At 39.9% G+C, this 16,501-nt stretch overlaps 1 protein-coding gene across 1 annotated transcript in view; it reads right to left on the bottom strand.

The window, feature by feature from the left end:
- The window catches only part of PLCB1 (phospholipase C beta 1), a 723,078-nt gene that overhangs the window by 224,485 nt on the left and 482,092 nt on the right, over positions 1 to 16,501 (bottom strand). Inside the window, exons 5-9 of the mRNA XM_012804065.2 lie at positions 13,525 to 13,604; positions 11,670 to 11,723; positions 10,468 to 10,543; positions 2,341 to 2,441; positions 612 to 778 (exon numbers count right to left, since the gene is read on the bottom strand). Of these exons, the coding sequence (XP_012659519.1) occupies positions 612 to 778; positions 2,341 to 2,441; positions 10,468 to 10,543; positions 11,670 to 11,723; positions 13,525 to 13,604 (478 nt within the window). The remainder of the gene's footprint in view (positions 1 to 611; positions 779 to 2,340; positions 2,442 to 10,467; positions 10,544 to 11,669; positions 11,724 to 13,524; positions 13,605 to 16,501) is intronic.

Below are 16,501 nucleotides of genomic sequence, written 5' to 3' on the forward strand. Positions count from 1 at the left end.
GACAATTTATTTTCTCAGAATCAAAAATATAAATTTCTTAATAACTCCCAGGCAACACAGTGCTTCCTTTATAATATCCATTTTGGAACTAATTTTATCTACAACACTACATTTTTTTACATGGAAGTCCTAATTTTAGACTATTCACCCACGTGGAGCAATTCATCCTGTAGTGTAACCTGGAATAAAGTAGGGGTCTAAGAGACGGAGGACTTTCTTCGGTTTTAAAGATTTAGAAAAATCTATGGGCCACTTCCCAGGACTTCCTAGAAAATAGATCTGAAAAGGTAATTTTCCAGATAGTGAATTCCTGTATGCAAAAGGGACATCCAGTCACTGGGTAAATTTACAGCAAAACACACACCTTAGGCATTAAAAAAAATTACAGACATATATAGATATCACAATAGCAAAATACCACACACTAAAGTAAAAACAAAAAAATCTACTTCAGGCTGCACCACCCAGGAGGATTCCAGACAGAAAGGAAAGCAGGTGTCAAAACTGGGGACCTAACTTCAACTAATCCTTATGAAGTCCTCTGGTCGCCGAGATGCGACCATTTACAATCGGAAGCAAGAGGTTCCCTCTGGTTGGAACAAAGCACTGACCTTTCTTGGCGAGGCTCTCATTGGGCTCGTACTTCTCAATCAGCACTTGGACTTGCTCTTGTTTTAGAGGGGGGTAAAGGATTTCATTCAGCCGGGGATCTCGCTGCTTGAGGTTGATAAAATCCATCATCTGATCGACGGTAAGGTACGGTTTGCTTTTGGCACCACTAAAAACAATTAAAAACCAAGAAATGAGATTTTTTTTTCTGCCAAATTCCACTCATAGATTTGCGTTTAACTTGAGGGAAATAAAATCCTGCCACACCTGATGAGAGCAGGTGGTATTGAAATCTTTGTCTCACCCTGGAACCCTGTGCTGATCCACCACAATTTCTTCTGTGGGCTACAAGTAGCTTTTGCAATCACCATCTCTAAAACCCTATGCTCTTGAAAAATACCAAATACCAAATGTGTAAGAAAACCCACAGCAGGAAGACACTGCCTTGTGTGCCTAGAGATTGACCACTCTAAATTGAATGCAAGAAGTAGGGATCATTTTTTCATCATGACACTGGACTGCTGGTTTAGTTATCAAACTCCCATGTCCTACTTAATCATTTAAAGATGTATTCATTACCATCACTTTTAAAAAAATAAACAACATGTTGGGACTTGATTTTCAATAAAGTTACACTTCAACAAGAACCTGTAATTTCTCAATATAGTACAATACAAACTGCCTGTTTCAATCTCATTGACAACCCAAAGACAAGTTCAATGGTATAAATATCTCTGATGTTCAATAAATATTTCATGGCAATGAACATCACAAAATAAGAATATCCTAGTGCATTCTCAGCAGTACTGTTTTTCTATCTTCTATATGAAGAAGTCTTTACTTTATTTATCATATTGTGGATAGATTTTCTGTCATGTAGATTTCTTTCTTTTCTTTTTTTTTTTGAGGCAGAGTCTCACTATGTTGCCCTCTGTAGACTGCTGTGACATCACTGCTCACAGCAACCTCAAACACTTGGGCTTAAGCAATTCTCTTGCCTCAGCCTCCCAAGTAGCTGGGACTACAGGCACCTGCTACAACGCCCCCCTGTTTTTTGGTTGTAGTTGTCATTGTTGTTTAGTAGGTCTGGGCGCAGCTCAAACCCTCTAGCCTGGGTGTATGTGGCTGGCGCCCTAACCACTGAGGTATGGGCGCCAAACCTGTCAGGTAGATTTCAGCATATCGAGAAAGGTAAATTGCTCCTTCCCCATATTTGACTTAGTGTTTTTTCTTAAATTGCTTCTTTTCTCTTTTTCCCCTGTCTTTTAAAAAAAGATGCCTCTATAAATTTATATATTTTAACAGATAAGCAAATAATTTTTTCAGCTAAAGGAGTTCTTAGTAATCCAAAGTTCTCATTTCACTAATGTGGTTCCCAAGAGGTAAAATGACTCTCTGTCCCTAGTTCTTTCTGCCACACGAGTCTGTCTCCACTAAGCCAAGATGCCTCCCTGTTCTACCCATAATCTTCAAACCACACAGAGTCACCTGAACATACTAAAACAACTTCCCCCAGTGATAAATCACAGCAAACTTCTACCCAGTACAAGCAGTGGTTGCACCCCAGGGGCGAGAATGTCCGATCCTGTCCAGCAGATCACACAAAGCACTGCTTTAGAAATGGTGTATGATGCACTTGCATCTCCAATTACCACTCAGCATCCTTCCCTAGCCACCCTGAGTATCCATGAAGGCTGGGGGTGGGGAGTACATTAAAATAAGTCCTCTTACAATTCCGAAAAGATGTTATCAATTTCAGGTCGAGGGCAAAGGTTGTTCAGGAAAACTCTGTACACATCTGGAGTGAAGTCCTCTTGAGGTATTGAATCATTCTGGGAAAGAAAACGGCAGGTCAACAAATGGGTATTTTTTTCTCCCTAACTTGCTCCCCCCGTTTCCTTCTTTCTGTCTCTTCCCTCCTTTTTTTCCCCTCCTTCCTTCCTTTCCTTTTCCCTTTCTTCTAGAAGGTCAGGCTAAATATTCAGAACACATCTGTGAGGTCAACCGTAGAGTTCACTGGGATACGGGCTGTAGGGTGTCAAAACCTTTATTTTCTGTGGGTTTTCATTTTATCATAAGTTCAAGGCATTTCTCCTGCTAAAGGGATGTGAAGGCAATTTCCTATGTACATTTATAAAAATAAGTTAGAGGCAAGAAAGATGGGGTCTATTTAATAGATTTTCTGTTTTGTTTGGCCTGAATCTTGTTTTTTATTGTGCTGAATACACACAACATAAAATTTACCATTTTAACCATTTTTTAGTGTAGAGATCAGGGGCAGGAAGTCCACACACACTGTTGTGCTGTGTTTGGAGGAATATATATATATATATATATATTTGAAGTAATGACCCTAGAGACAGACGTAATCAAAATGAAAACAGAAATTCAAATTTTACAGTTTTTTCCCAAATAATGTTACTTCTGTTTTACATAATCTTATAAGTTGTAGAACAGTTTTCATAAGCAGGATAGCACGTGCCATTTTCACCGATTGCTGCTAGCCCTCTTGTTTGGGAAACAAGTCACTACTACAAAAAAGCCCAAAGAGCGCTTCCGTGACTTACGTCTCAGTTTGGTTGTGCTACCATGGAGACCGGAAGCTTGTATTCAAGCCTTTGTTAACAGGAAGGTCATTTTTCATACACTTCTTCTATTTCAGGTATGTGTTTATATGACTATTTTTATTTTCAAGAACTTAAACCAAAGAAAACGCTGCTTTTTTTTTTTTTTTACCATATTCATCATGTTTTGAAATGTACTTTTATAGAAAGGTCTAAAAATGATTGTCTGAAATTGCTCACTGCTTGCAAACAGACAGCTCAACACTTGGCAATAGCAGGATCCCCACAATTGTGGATATATTTTGGAAAGTAGAATTTTGAGACAAGCAAACCACACATGAATCATCTTACATAGAGAGACGCACGATACCATTAGACTTAGGTCTCCTCAGACACAAGCTTTGAAACCATGACCACAAGTGGTCAAATCCAAGAACAGTGGGAAATTCTCACAGATTTTTTTATTGGTATTCTGCCCTTCACAAAATGAGGACAACTACAACCTGTAAACATGTTCCCCAAATGCCATTTGATTTACAGAAAGACAGAAATCCCTTTGGCTGGAGAAGGCATAGTTTTCAGGGCTACCTCGTCTCTGAGTTAGGCATCCACAGATCTTTAAATAGTTAATGGTTGCAAATGACCCTGTCTACCTGACTCTTTGGCTGAGAGACACAGGGAAAAGAAAGATTTAAAATCAATTACAAGAAAAGGCTCAATGGAGCGGCTGACCTACTCAGGTGCGTGCATGTTTTTTGATTTTACAACCCCCAAGTGCCTTCTCTCCTTCTGTCCCTGTTAAGCAAAGTTCACTCCGCCTCTCCCTCCCTCAACCTCATCCAGCATACAGACACTGACTTTATCTAAGGAGATCAATAATTGTCTCCCTTCTCTTACTGACCTCTCTGCTTCTTCCTTCTTGCCTTAGTTTAGAATCTCATCTTCTGGGAAGCCTTGTCTTCCTCCTGAACTGGGTTTTGCTGCTATTTGAGCGCCCATCACACCTTGTTTGTCTCAGATTTCGGGAATCACTCAATTGTATGGTGTGCCTGGTTGTACGGCCCTCTCTATTCCTTGCTAACTTGCAGAGGTCCACAAGCTAGCACAGGGGTGTTGCCTGTTCACTGCTGTATTCCAGTGTGTAACGCGTAGCAGGCACATAGGAAATGTTTACTACGTGCATGAAGATAATTGATGAGAAAGGTGGGAAGTGATTGTGAGGGCTCCTGTTGGATCTTCTGCGGAATATCAGATTTAACCAACATCATTTACACGAGATCTTAATAGAATGATACACTTTATTAACACATCTAATCATTGTTTACATACCAGCTGTGAAGGAGGAATTTCTATTGAAGAGATCAAATTAAGGAGATAATCTGAGTCAATACCACCTTATTTTTAGTGCTGGTTCCATGTTAGCACATAGAAAAAGAGAACATTTCACTATTGCTGGTTTTCTTTATCTCATCTTGCCCAAGTTGACTGACAGGAATACCCCAAAGTCTTTGGGGGTGAAAATAGGGGAAAATAGGGTAAAAACTCCTGCAGAGAGGAGTTAAAATGGATGGGCATCATTGAAAGCTAAAATAAAAGAGGATAGGGGAGATATTTAGGAAAAAGCTGCAGAGAATTCCCAATTCCTTGCATTCTAAACAAGGCTGAAATTCACAGAGCTCCCTCGTGCACTTGGCCTTTCTGGATCTCGTGATTTGATGATGTGAATGCACAGATTCATTTTTCCTCTTTGACTAGGAAAAAAACCAAAAGTCTAGTACTCTTAAGATCATGCCCAACCTTCAAACACTGCTGTGTCACTTCCCAACCACACAGGCTAAAAGTGACACATTTTTTCTTTGTGTCCCCAATTCTCCTTTACCATAGCATCCATCACACAGCTCTTCATTTTGTGTATTTCTGATTTTCTACTAGACTGTGAGTTTTTGAGTGAAGTGATAACTGAATTCCTCTGTGTTCTCAGCGTGGTGCCTGCTGTTTAATAGACACTGGTGTTTGCTAGATGGACCCAGGAGATAGCACCAGGACTTCAGTCACAGTTTGTAATCCAGGACTTGGTCCATTCCATCTGACACCCAATACAGACTAGATCATCAGGGGTTATTTGTTGCTACTGTTACTTGAACTTTTTGAATGGTGAATTAAGAAGGCTGGTGTCATCTAAATCAGTACAAATGGAAACAGGCTCATTGATTTCAGAAAAGGCAAAGTGTTGGCAAACTTGAAATACGATAGTGCGTCAATTCCATGCTTGCATGCAAGGAATCTCAAAAGGGAATATATGTTTTTTAAAATCTTTTTGGTACTACTGGTGAAATTTGCAGTTCCAGATTTCACAGACCTTGTTAAAGTCACATCCACTTGCCAAATTAAAAATTAAAACAAAGAAAAAAACCCCAGGTATGCATATATATGAAAAAATACTCAAAGTGATAATGAGAATTAATATTTATTATGCATTTACCCAATGCAAGCATATAGTTCTATGAGCTTTACTTGGATGTTTTCATTACATCACCTCTATCAAGTGACATTGCCAGTGTCCCATTTTTATAGATAGTAACACTTGGGTGCTGGGAGGTTACAGAACTTTTCTTGAGGCCCTTGGTGAGCAATGGAGGGTGGTGGCAGTGGTGGCAATGGCTACATTTTGAATCTAGGTTGCTTGATTCTGTGACTCATGCTATAAACCAGTAAACTAAATATTCACGTGAGTTTTGGGATGTTGGTTTGTATTTTCTCCTTTGTACATTTTGAGATTTTAAAAAATTATATGATGAACAGATACTTAACATTCAGGAAAAGGTTATTTAAATATATATATAATTTATTGAGTGAACTTTCATTGAATAGAGTTCATATGTAGATTTTTTTCTTGACAAGTCGATTTTATTCCAGAAAATGTAGAAATTGAACCTATCCTCAATGTTTTTGTCCTAAAACTGCAAGTCAAAAGTTAGAATATTTGCAGAATGCATGAAATAACTACAAGTACATCACTTATAATAGACTTAATACTCCATATGGTTTTAAAATAGAATTTTGATGTTCATGAATTTAAGAATCACAACTGCAAAAATGATTATGTTTCTGACTTATATTTGGGATGGAAGGAATAGCAGAAAGGCAATATACTAAAGTTATATAGAGAAGTTTGAAAAATAATTTTATTGGGTGGTGTCTGTGGCTCAAAGGAGTCGGGCACCGGCCCCATATACCAGAGGTGGTGAGTTCAAACCCAGCCCTGGCCAAAAACTCCAAATATAATAATCATAATAATTTTATTCATACTATTCTTTAGTAAAATTAAAAAAAAAACCCAAATAATTATTTTCTCTTTGCACTACATTTGCGTCCATAATATTTAAAACAAATACATAGCTTTGTTCTGTATCTGCTTCATTAAGATGCAACTCCATATCCCGATGCTATGGCAAGATTAAAACACAATCCCAAGTACCACCAAGCTCTTTTCAACTTAATAAGCCTCACGTCAAGGGAATTTAACAAAAATAAACTATTTTCATTTCTCAGAAAGTTTGCAGGTACAGTGGTAATTTTCAGAGAAAGAAAAGGTTTTCAAAGGTCTCTCTGGAAAATATGTTTGGATTATTAATAGAAGGCCAGTAATTGCTTTGTCTCTCTTTTTGGATACAGTGCTACTTTTTAACAAGTAGGGTAACTTTCGGCTAGCAACTGTAATCTCTAAAGGAGCACCTTCGAAAGGAATGTGTCATTCCAATGGATCATGTCAGCCAGGACACAAGTTCAAGTGCATTAATTATCCTTAACAATGTGCACAAAGATAATGTTTAAAAAATCTCAACAGGATATCCACTGTGGTTCTGGTATTGTATCTATTTACAGAACACAATTAAAGCAAGCTGGAATGACTGACTGCTGGCTATGAGGTAGGATTCCAATTTTTCAGGATGATCTGCCATTTTTATAACCCTTTGCTTCACTGGGGTGTTTAAAATACCTCTTGTTAATATATCTAGAATCTTTTTGCTAACTAACTAGTGGATGTTTTTGAAAGCCACTGTTACATAGACATAAAATGATTACAACGATTTAAAATATAATTTTGACGTGTCACAGTCAGTTCGTAGAAACATTTATTTTGTGTCTCTGAAACTGTTCCCTTTTTTTTTTTTTTGAGTCAGAGTGCCATGGGGTCAGCCTAGCTCACAGCAACCTCAAACTCCTAGGGTGACTCCCAAGGAACTGGGACTAGAGGCACCCCCCACAATGCCTGATCAATTTTCCTACTTTTAGTAGAGATAGGGGTCTCACTCTTGCTCAGGCTGATCTCCTGAGCTCAAGCAGTCCTCCTGCCTCAACCTCCCAGAGTGCTAAGATTCTAAGTGCTAAATGATAAGACAGCCTGAAACTGTCTTTGGTTTTTAGACTTTTTAAAAAACATTGTATTTCTACAAGGCCTCCAAGTTAATTATACTTTACTGTGACTAACGATCTTTCAAAACTTCATGATGGAGAGGTTGATTATATATTTTTTAAATATCTTCATTTTGTTTTCAGAAAACTGTCATTACATTTAATTTGCTAAATATAATTGTTTTTCTCATTTAAACATAACTCCTGTTATTGAATCATATTTTCCTTTTAAAGTGTCTCCAGTTGACATTGTTCTGAAAACTTGAACCTATAATAGACAAAGTAGATTATAAAGAGTCAATTTATGTCTATTGACTGAATTGTTAGAATCCAATTGTTAAGAACATTGCCACTTACAGAACAGTTGATGGATTGGATTTTCTATTCAACTTCCTTTTCTAGTCCTTCTTTCCCTTTGCTAAATTTATAACAGTAAGTTAAAGATTTTGATCATTATATTCCCCAAAATGTTATCCAGGAAAGGTAAAACAGGAAGCAATTGCAAAGAAAAAAATTCTTAACATGTCTTTGCAAATCCCCCGCTTACACTTTCCTTTTATGTTTGAACGCAGTGGTATTTTCCTAGTTGCTCAGATCCAGTAATTTTTTCCCAGATTCAGGGATTTACACACACTGCTTTCTCTTTCTAGAATAAGCTTCCCGTATTCTCAGTGGCACCACTCCCTTTTTTAATAGCACTTCATTCAATTTACAAACGTATTTGTTGACATGTTTATTACCTAATTCTCCCGAAAGAGCTATGGTCTTTGAAACCCCAAACTTCATTATGTTTGCCACCTTATTCTTAGGACCCATGGGCACATAGTTAGAGCTCAAGAAATATTTATTGAGTCGGTGATAAGATCTTGTTGTATCTTTCTTAAACCAAAGCATCTAACCAAAAGCAACAGGACACAAGTTCAAACACCTTTTTTTTTTCTTTCTTTTAATCCACTGTCTGGCGTCCAACCCTTTTTCTTTTCTACTGCACATCAAAGGAATGAAAGTTATTTTGGGTCACACATTAAATACAAAAACACTAACAAAATCTGATGAGAAAATAACCCCCTCCAAACAAAACGAAAACAAAAGAAAAGGTCCATGCATATGTGTATAATTTTCATGGTATCTGACAACACAGACACACAAAACTGTCTTCAAATAATCCACATGTGGCCCTCGGGCCACACGTTGGACATCCCTTCATAGTTTAGCAAATGTCTCAAGCGTCTCATTTTGTTTACTGAAGTGAAGTGAGCTGAACTGTGTGGGGAGCCTTTCTCAGCTCTGCTCAGCTTCTTGGCAGCTGAGCTTTCAGAAGGACAGTGGTTGTGCAGAGCTACTCTTTATCCCTGTCACCTACCAAAGTTGTTACAAAAAACACATTCATGTTTTGAACACGATTTACAGCAAGAATTGGCTGACCAATTTAATAAGAGCACTCAATAATTTTTATAATTCAATCATAAGTTTAAGGATGACTTTGCAGCTTCATTCACTGCAACTTGAACATCGCTAGCAGGTTTCAAGAGTCAGTCAGTGGTATCCTTAGGAAGTGGTTTACTTGTTACTTAGATACTAAGATAAAAAAATATATTTGTAACACAGAGGTGAGTTCTACATATAGCATGAGGAAAGGGTTTTATACACTAGTCCCCCAGCAACAATGGCAACAAATCCTTTTAGAGTCAGTTATGTAGAACGGACTGAGATGAAGGCCAATTACTTTAATCCAGGCCATTAGGGATCATGGAGTGCCTGGTGTACGTCAGGCATGAAACACCAGGCAGGTTAGATGCTTGTCCTCTCAACTCCTTCTCCACAAATGAGCAAAGCAGGCGTTCTGAAAACTATTTTGATCCTGCATCTGTCTCTTTCTGTAAAAACTTTCTGAGTCCCTGCAGAGTATGTAAATATATTTATTTAAATATGTATTACCATACTAATTGTTTATGTAACTTGCAAATATTTAAGCTAGAAATTAATAGGATGAAATTAATATTTCAAGTATCTTCCTGAACATAATGGCTTCACGCTATCATCAACTAATCTCTCAAGAGATATCAAGAAAGGGCTTATTGTTCATGATGAGTTTGAATCTACATTTCAAATTACCTTTTTGATAAGATTGACCTTTTTGGCTCATTTTTTTTATACGAGCTAATCAGATGATTATTTTTTTTAATCTGCCAAAAGCAAGGGGTCATTCTAGATTTATTGGGGTTACGGGAGGGAAAGAGTATAATAGCAGCAGTTTCATACACTGCAAATGTTAACAAATAAGTTACGGGCTTCGTAATTGAAAAATTATGTTTAGGTAACATTGGGGCAATATATATTTAGTAAGAGCTATTTTTGCCAATCTCTAAGGAGTTCCAAGCTTTTCTGTCTTTTGTCTCCTAAGCCTTCACCAGAATCTAAGCTTTTTCTAATCTGCTCCTCCAAATTCTTTCAGCCTCCGTCCATTACCCAGTTCCAAATCCAGTTTTCTTTCTTACAGTTATGATGCTGGGAAGTCCAAGGTCAGGGGTATGCTGGTGAGGACCTTTTCACAGGTGGGTGGGGACTGTGTGCTGTGACCTGAGTGTGCTCCGGTGTGAAGCAGCCCGTGGGAAGGGGCTGAACATTTAACAACAGGCCAGCTCCGTCTCTTTCTCCTTTTACGGAGCCACTCCCCTCCTGTGATAACCCATCCACCCATTAGCCTATTAGCCCATTAATCTAAGAATATATTAAACCATTCACAAGGGCAGAGCCCTCCTGACCCAATCACCTCTTCAGGGCCCCACCTCTCAAAACTGACACACTGGGGAGTGAGTTTCAACAGGAGTCCTGGAGGGAACATTCAAACCATAGCACTGTAAGGTGACGCACTCACCCTTGATGATGGAAGACTACAAGCCTCTAAAGCGGTTTCAACCCGCTTCCGGTCTGCTGAAAACAGGCGGTATATGCTGTGAAGTGAAAACAAAGCAGAGAGGTTGAAAAGGCATGTGGGTCACAGCACCGATAACCACTTCACCGCAGAATAGGCCATTGAATCACGTCTGTTTAGGAGTCGCCTGTGAAGAATGAAAGCTAACCATTCCTCCATGGGGCTGCGTCTCTGTTCTAAAAGCTGCATGAGTGTCCTTCATAGAATGAAAGTGTCTACTATGAAATTGAGATTTTGAGACAACAGTGTTGAGCTTATTAAAAACAATTATTTGTTAACAATTTGTTTATTAACAGAAACTCACTGGGATCTTGTAAGATCTAAGGTTAAAGACCTTTGGCTGAATATGATCTAGAGATAAGGTACTTTCTTTGGTCATCAATGTGGTTATATTTATTTATTTTCTTAATTTCAGGATAACGAAGGGAGTGCAATTGGTCTTGTTGCATGGATGAATCATACAATGCTGACATGGGGGCTTTTAGTGTGCCCACTACCAGAATTGTGTACGTTGTACCAGATAAGGGAGTTTTTATTCCTCACCCACTAATTTGGTTTTAAAAAGCAGAGCTTCAGTACAGGACAATTCAATATACTAATTTGGGTTTATGGAGTCTATTGAGACATTAGAAAACCTAGTGTCAGGGGCTTACCAATCCAACAGGATATGGGAGGAGGGAGCTGCTGCTGTCTCCCCTACACAGGTTTTGCTCTTTGTTTTTTTTCCTACTTCTGACCTGATTCATCCTTTAAGTTCCCTGTCTGGCTGCTGCTGGCATCTGAGTTTGCAACCTCCGCTTTTAAGGCTAGGGCCATCTTGCCAGAAAGAAGTACTAAGGTTACCCAACTCCTCCCACCCGCAGAGTGGATCTAAATCTCACTTTTTTTTTTGCATTTAGTAGTGAGGTTCCCCCACTCCCTCCACCCCCTTCCTGCTTTGGTGTTTCTTGAAAATGATGCCACAGGAAGCGGAGACTCCAGGGACATGTCTACGAGGAAACCAGCTGTGCTGACGTGAGGCGTGCAGGAGGTGACACCAGTGTGCTCCCACTCAGACCAGCAGGGAAACAAGACAGAACCATGGCGCAGACCCAAGTCTTAGAAAGAAAAAATAATGAATACAGGGAAATACACGAGAGGCTTACTTTTTGAGAGGAATACGCCCTTCTGGAGTGACTTGCAGCTTAAGTCTGGTGTAGCTGTGGGAGAAGCAGAGAAACAAGAGTTTTATTTTATTTTTTTAAAAAAGCTTTTTTTCCCTCTCTTTTAAAAATTAAGTCATTTGTATGTGGATCGTCGATACATTTATGCCATTATGGAAGAATCAATCACATAGAAAAAGGCTCATGCCTATATAGAATTTGTTCAATTGTCACAAACTGCCCAAGTCTCCACAGTGGGCACCCGGATCACACACTAGAGCCTTGTCACCTGAGTAGAAGCTCCCACCGCACGCTCCCTGCCAGGGTCTATGCCCCCGGAGGCAATTCAGATTCTTTTTGCTCGGTTGTTCGCCTTACGGAAGGGGAGCACGTGCTTTTGTGCTTGGCTTCTTTCCCTCAGTGAAGTACTTTTGAGATCCATCCTCTGCTCATTCTCTTCTCTGCGTGGTGAATTTTGCCTCTACTGAAATTTGCCTCTACTGCTCACAAACACACAGGGAAGACACAAAGCCACAGAGCTCTCCATCTCTGAGGACAGACGTGTAAACTGGGAAACCAATTCAGGAAACTGCACGCACTGTCGCCCAGAACACCCACATCGAGGTGTGTATGCAACAAAAATGTTTACAGTACGTTCACCACGAGAGGAGATCTAGAAGGTCCATAGCTGCTGCTCACAGGGAGGGGCCTATACGGAACAATTTGCAACATTAACGATTAGCCCACTCACTCTAACACAGCTTTGGGTAGAACATCTTCTTTATCTCTACATCTCCTTCAACTAACATCGCCCAGAACAGCAGATGTTCTGGAAATGTTTGTTAAAAGAAGGACGATAGACGCAAAGGTAGTAGGGGGTGGGGGGGAGAGAAAGGAGGAGAAAGGAAGGGAGAGGATGGAGATACAGGGAAGGGTCTTCAAGACCCCGTGAAAAGCATTTAAATGAGGACTTGTGAGGTACCGGCTGAAAGTAAAAGTAACTCGTAGAAGAGAAAAACAGAAATGTGGCTTCAGTATTAGGTCTGGCATGATAGGTGTGTCTTACAGAAGGCCAGGAGAGAGAGGACGCTACCAAGTCAAAGAGAGGACCACCTATTAATGTTTCCATTGTGGCTTTGATTAAAAGCTTTCCCACCCTCCTGAACGGGCACAGCTTCCAAAACGAACACGACCAGCTTTCCGCCCTGCTCATCTGGCATAAGTCAGTATTTTCCTTGGTCAGTTTTTTGAGAGACTGTTGCAATCCAGAGTGGTCTGGAATCTGTTTGGCTTTCCTTGCCCTCTTTTCTTGCTATTCCTTCCTTAACATCTTTTCTCCTTTTCTTTTTCTTTCTAATACCTCTGGGATTGTCTCCCTGGGCAGGAATTAGGGCTTCAGCCTACTGATTGGAGCTGGCGGGGAAGTGTTTGCAGCATCTATCAGAGATCTGTGACTCCGGAGGAACGAGCAACATATGCTGTTCCTCGAATTAATAATCATTGTGAAGACACTGGCAGATGTGGAAGCAGAGGAATCTCTGAAATGAGTAATTTTTAGCTCTGAGTACGGCTGCCAGGATCTGGAAGTGTCTCCTTATGTGTGTCCAAGGCCTGGACATTCAGGTGAGCTCCATGCTCGGGAGACAAGACTGTTGGGCTCCCTTCAGGGAAGGACACGTCTTTGCTGGAAGCCTTCCAGTTCTGAACAGGGAGGTGCCACTTTAACAAACCTCAAAGGGCAATTTCTATTTAACAGTGTGCGAGAAGTCAGTTCCGTGTAAACAGAAGACTCACAGAGGAGAAAGGAAACTGACTCAGAAGAAGCAACACCCTTAGCAAGAAAATGAGAGCAACTTACGCTTTTTCCAGAAAGGCGTCCCTGGACATGTTTTGGGCCAGCAGGTTTGTTGCCAAACTGAAAACCTCATTTGTCCATTCCTGAAAAATGTAAATCACATTTGCATTAGCTTAAAGACTGCAGTCATTAGATGCATGCTGTCAGCTCCGCTTCCAGGAAGACCAGCCAGTTCAATTTGTAGAGCAAAGGTGCCCCCCATTCTTTTTTAGGGGTGGGGGTAAAGTGACATAATTAAATTCAAATCCCCAAGTGACGACTTTTTTTCTAAGGAAGTATTCTTCATAGATAAACATCATTTTTCCCCCTGCTTTTTAAAGTCCCTATTCAAAAGGGAGGCAATTGCTATGCTGCTTTTCAATAACTGAGTACTTTATATTATTTTCCTTGTATTAGAAACCGATAAACTGTTATAGAAAAGTTTAAAATATGGTCAAACAAATTCATTACAGAACTGCAAACATGATCTTTCTGCTTTGCGACTCATTCCAAAGCAGAGAGATCAGCGACCTTTATTTATTTATTTATTTTTATTAAATGATAGCTGTATATATTCAGTGACCTTTCAATGTTAACAGACCTAGAAGTTCTCTGAAGGACCTGCAGGCACGAGGTCACACAAGGTGCAGTCTCCTCCCTCCTCCCACCTCTCGCAGTTCCCCACTTCTTTCCTAATCTCTTCCTCACACCCCTCAGGGGTGATCTCACTTGCCTGTCAAGAAAATGGAACAGGTCTACAAAATAAAGCTGAAGCTTTGTTCTGGGAGATGATTTGGACTGCACAGTAAACATTCTGGGCTCCAAACCCTGCAGAATTCTCCCAGAGAAGGTGCCCATGAGAGCTCAGTCCTCTCCTATTTGAGATCCCTGAAGTTGATCTGCCTCACTCTTCAATGAAATAACGTCTTTTTCAGTTCAACAGCTTTGCCACCTTGTTTTTTTGTTATTTCTACTGCTGTTTGTTTTGTCTTTTGTGTTTTCCTTCCTGACCTAAGGCACCGCTAATAAACTCTTATTATACAGTAACATTTAAGATGCAACTGCGGGAATAGGGAACACAGATGGATGGAAACGGAAAGAGGGGGTTCTAAGCAGGCAGAGGAAACTGTCTGGGAAAAGAGCCAGAGGTGAGGAAACAGGTGGGAAGTCAGAACAAAAAATAGTCTAACGGGAATTAGAGAAGAGATGGGGGGGGGTGCGTTACAACCAAAATGTAGAGTTGGGATGCGAGTGTGGAGAGCATTTATGTGTCTAGAGACAGACACATTTAGCAAAGATATGTGATACTACTGCAGGCCTTTTTTCCCCCTTCCATTTATTTATTTATTTGTAGTTTTTGGCCAGGGCTGGGTTTGAACCCACCACCTCTGGTATATGGGGCCAGCGCCCTACTCCTTGGAGCCACAGGCACCACCCTTCACTGTTTTATGTATTTATTTATTTGCAGTTTTTGTCCTTCCATTTTTTTAATTTTTTAATAGTGGGAAGTGATAAGATTGTCTGGCAACCATGTCTAGGATGGATTTGAGGCTGAGCCAAAGAGGAGGTACTCAGCTAGGAAGCTGTAAGAGTTCAGATGAGAATGACCGAGGCTTTGAGGTCTGCATCTTGTCATAGGGCTTGAAAAAGACAGTGCAGAGTAGCTGTGAAGGGCAAGCAAAATCTTTGGCCACCAAATTTGATGTGCATGGAGAAAAACATCAGAATAACTTTTAAATAACTCGAAATGGATTTTCTTCAGATTACATAATTTTCAACTGAGAGTTACAACGACTGGCCCTGGGTTTTAAAATAACATTTCTGGTATGATATTTTCTGGGTTAAGGGTCAAACTTTAGACATTTCTAGTTCCATGGCAACTGTATGCTTGGGTAAACGTAGTCATAATTGAGGGCAAGAGGCAGTTCTGTGTGTTAACTGGGGGCAATTCCACACCAGACATAGGCAAAGTAAAGGCATTAGAAAAAGTTGGGGAGATTTAACTCGGTCTGACCTTGAAGGTTGATAGCTAAGGTCTTCATTATATCCAGTCCACTGGAAATAAAATGTGGAAAGCCACACACGTAATTTAAAATTTTCTAATAGCCTCATTAACAAAAGTAAAAAGAAGCAGGCGGAATTAATTTTAAGAGCATATTTTAATTAACCCAGTCTTTCAAAAGTATTCATCATGTAATCAATATAAAAATTATTAATGAAATCTTTTACCGTCCTTTGACATGCTAAGTTCTTGAAATGAGGGGTGGGTTTTACACTTTACAGACCACTCAAGTTGCACCAGCTGTGCTTCAAGTGTGCAATGGCTGAGGCTGCCCCATTGGTCAGCCTCGGTCTTCTAATCCAGCGATTTTCAACCAGTGCGCCCTGACACACTGGTGTGCCATGAGAGGATCTTTGGTGTACCACAAAAGTTTTTCAAGATAATTAATTAAATCATTTTGAAAGAAGTTCAAAGCCACATTAAGTTTATTCTTTTTTTCTTTAACTCTTTTTATTTTTTGGGATCAACATAACTTAAGTGTGCCACAGAAGTTTAAGTATAGGTTCAAGTGTGCTGTGATATAAAAAGGTTGAAAAACTTCTACATCCTTTAGTGTCTCAAGGGTCCTTCGTAAAGCTGACTGAAGGACAGCAGCGTCACCGCCCTCACCTCTCAGCCACAGTCAGCTCCTTCAGAAAGTAAAGCAGAATTTATTTTCATCCCATTCTCGGAATGTGACCATCTGAATTCCCAAGTGTGGAATTCCTAGAATCCAATGGCTTCCTGTAGCCTTTTGTGATACTCAAAAGATCTGAACCAAAGATTCAGGGACTAAAGCAGTGACCCACGGAACTTTAGGAACAGCCCAAATTCTCAGGTGGGTGCTGGTCTCAGGCTTTGCGGCACTGAGCCAGAACAGTGGTTTCTGATGTTGAGTCCCCAGGAGCAGATCCTGAGGCAAGAATTTATGACAAATGAGTTCATTTAAAAAAAAAAAAA

The sequence above is a fragment of the Otolemur garnettii genome, unplaced genomic scaffold, assembly GCF_000181295.1.
Source record: "Otolemur garnettii isolate 467f Iridium unplaced genomic scaffold, OtoGar3 scaffold00025, whole genome shotgun sequence".
In the NCBI taxonomy this organism is placed as follows: domain Eukaryota; kingdom Metazoa; phylum Chordata; class Mammalia; order Primates; family Galagidae; genus Otolemur; species Otolemur garnettii.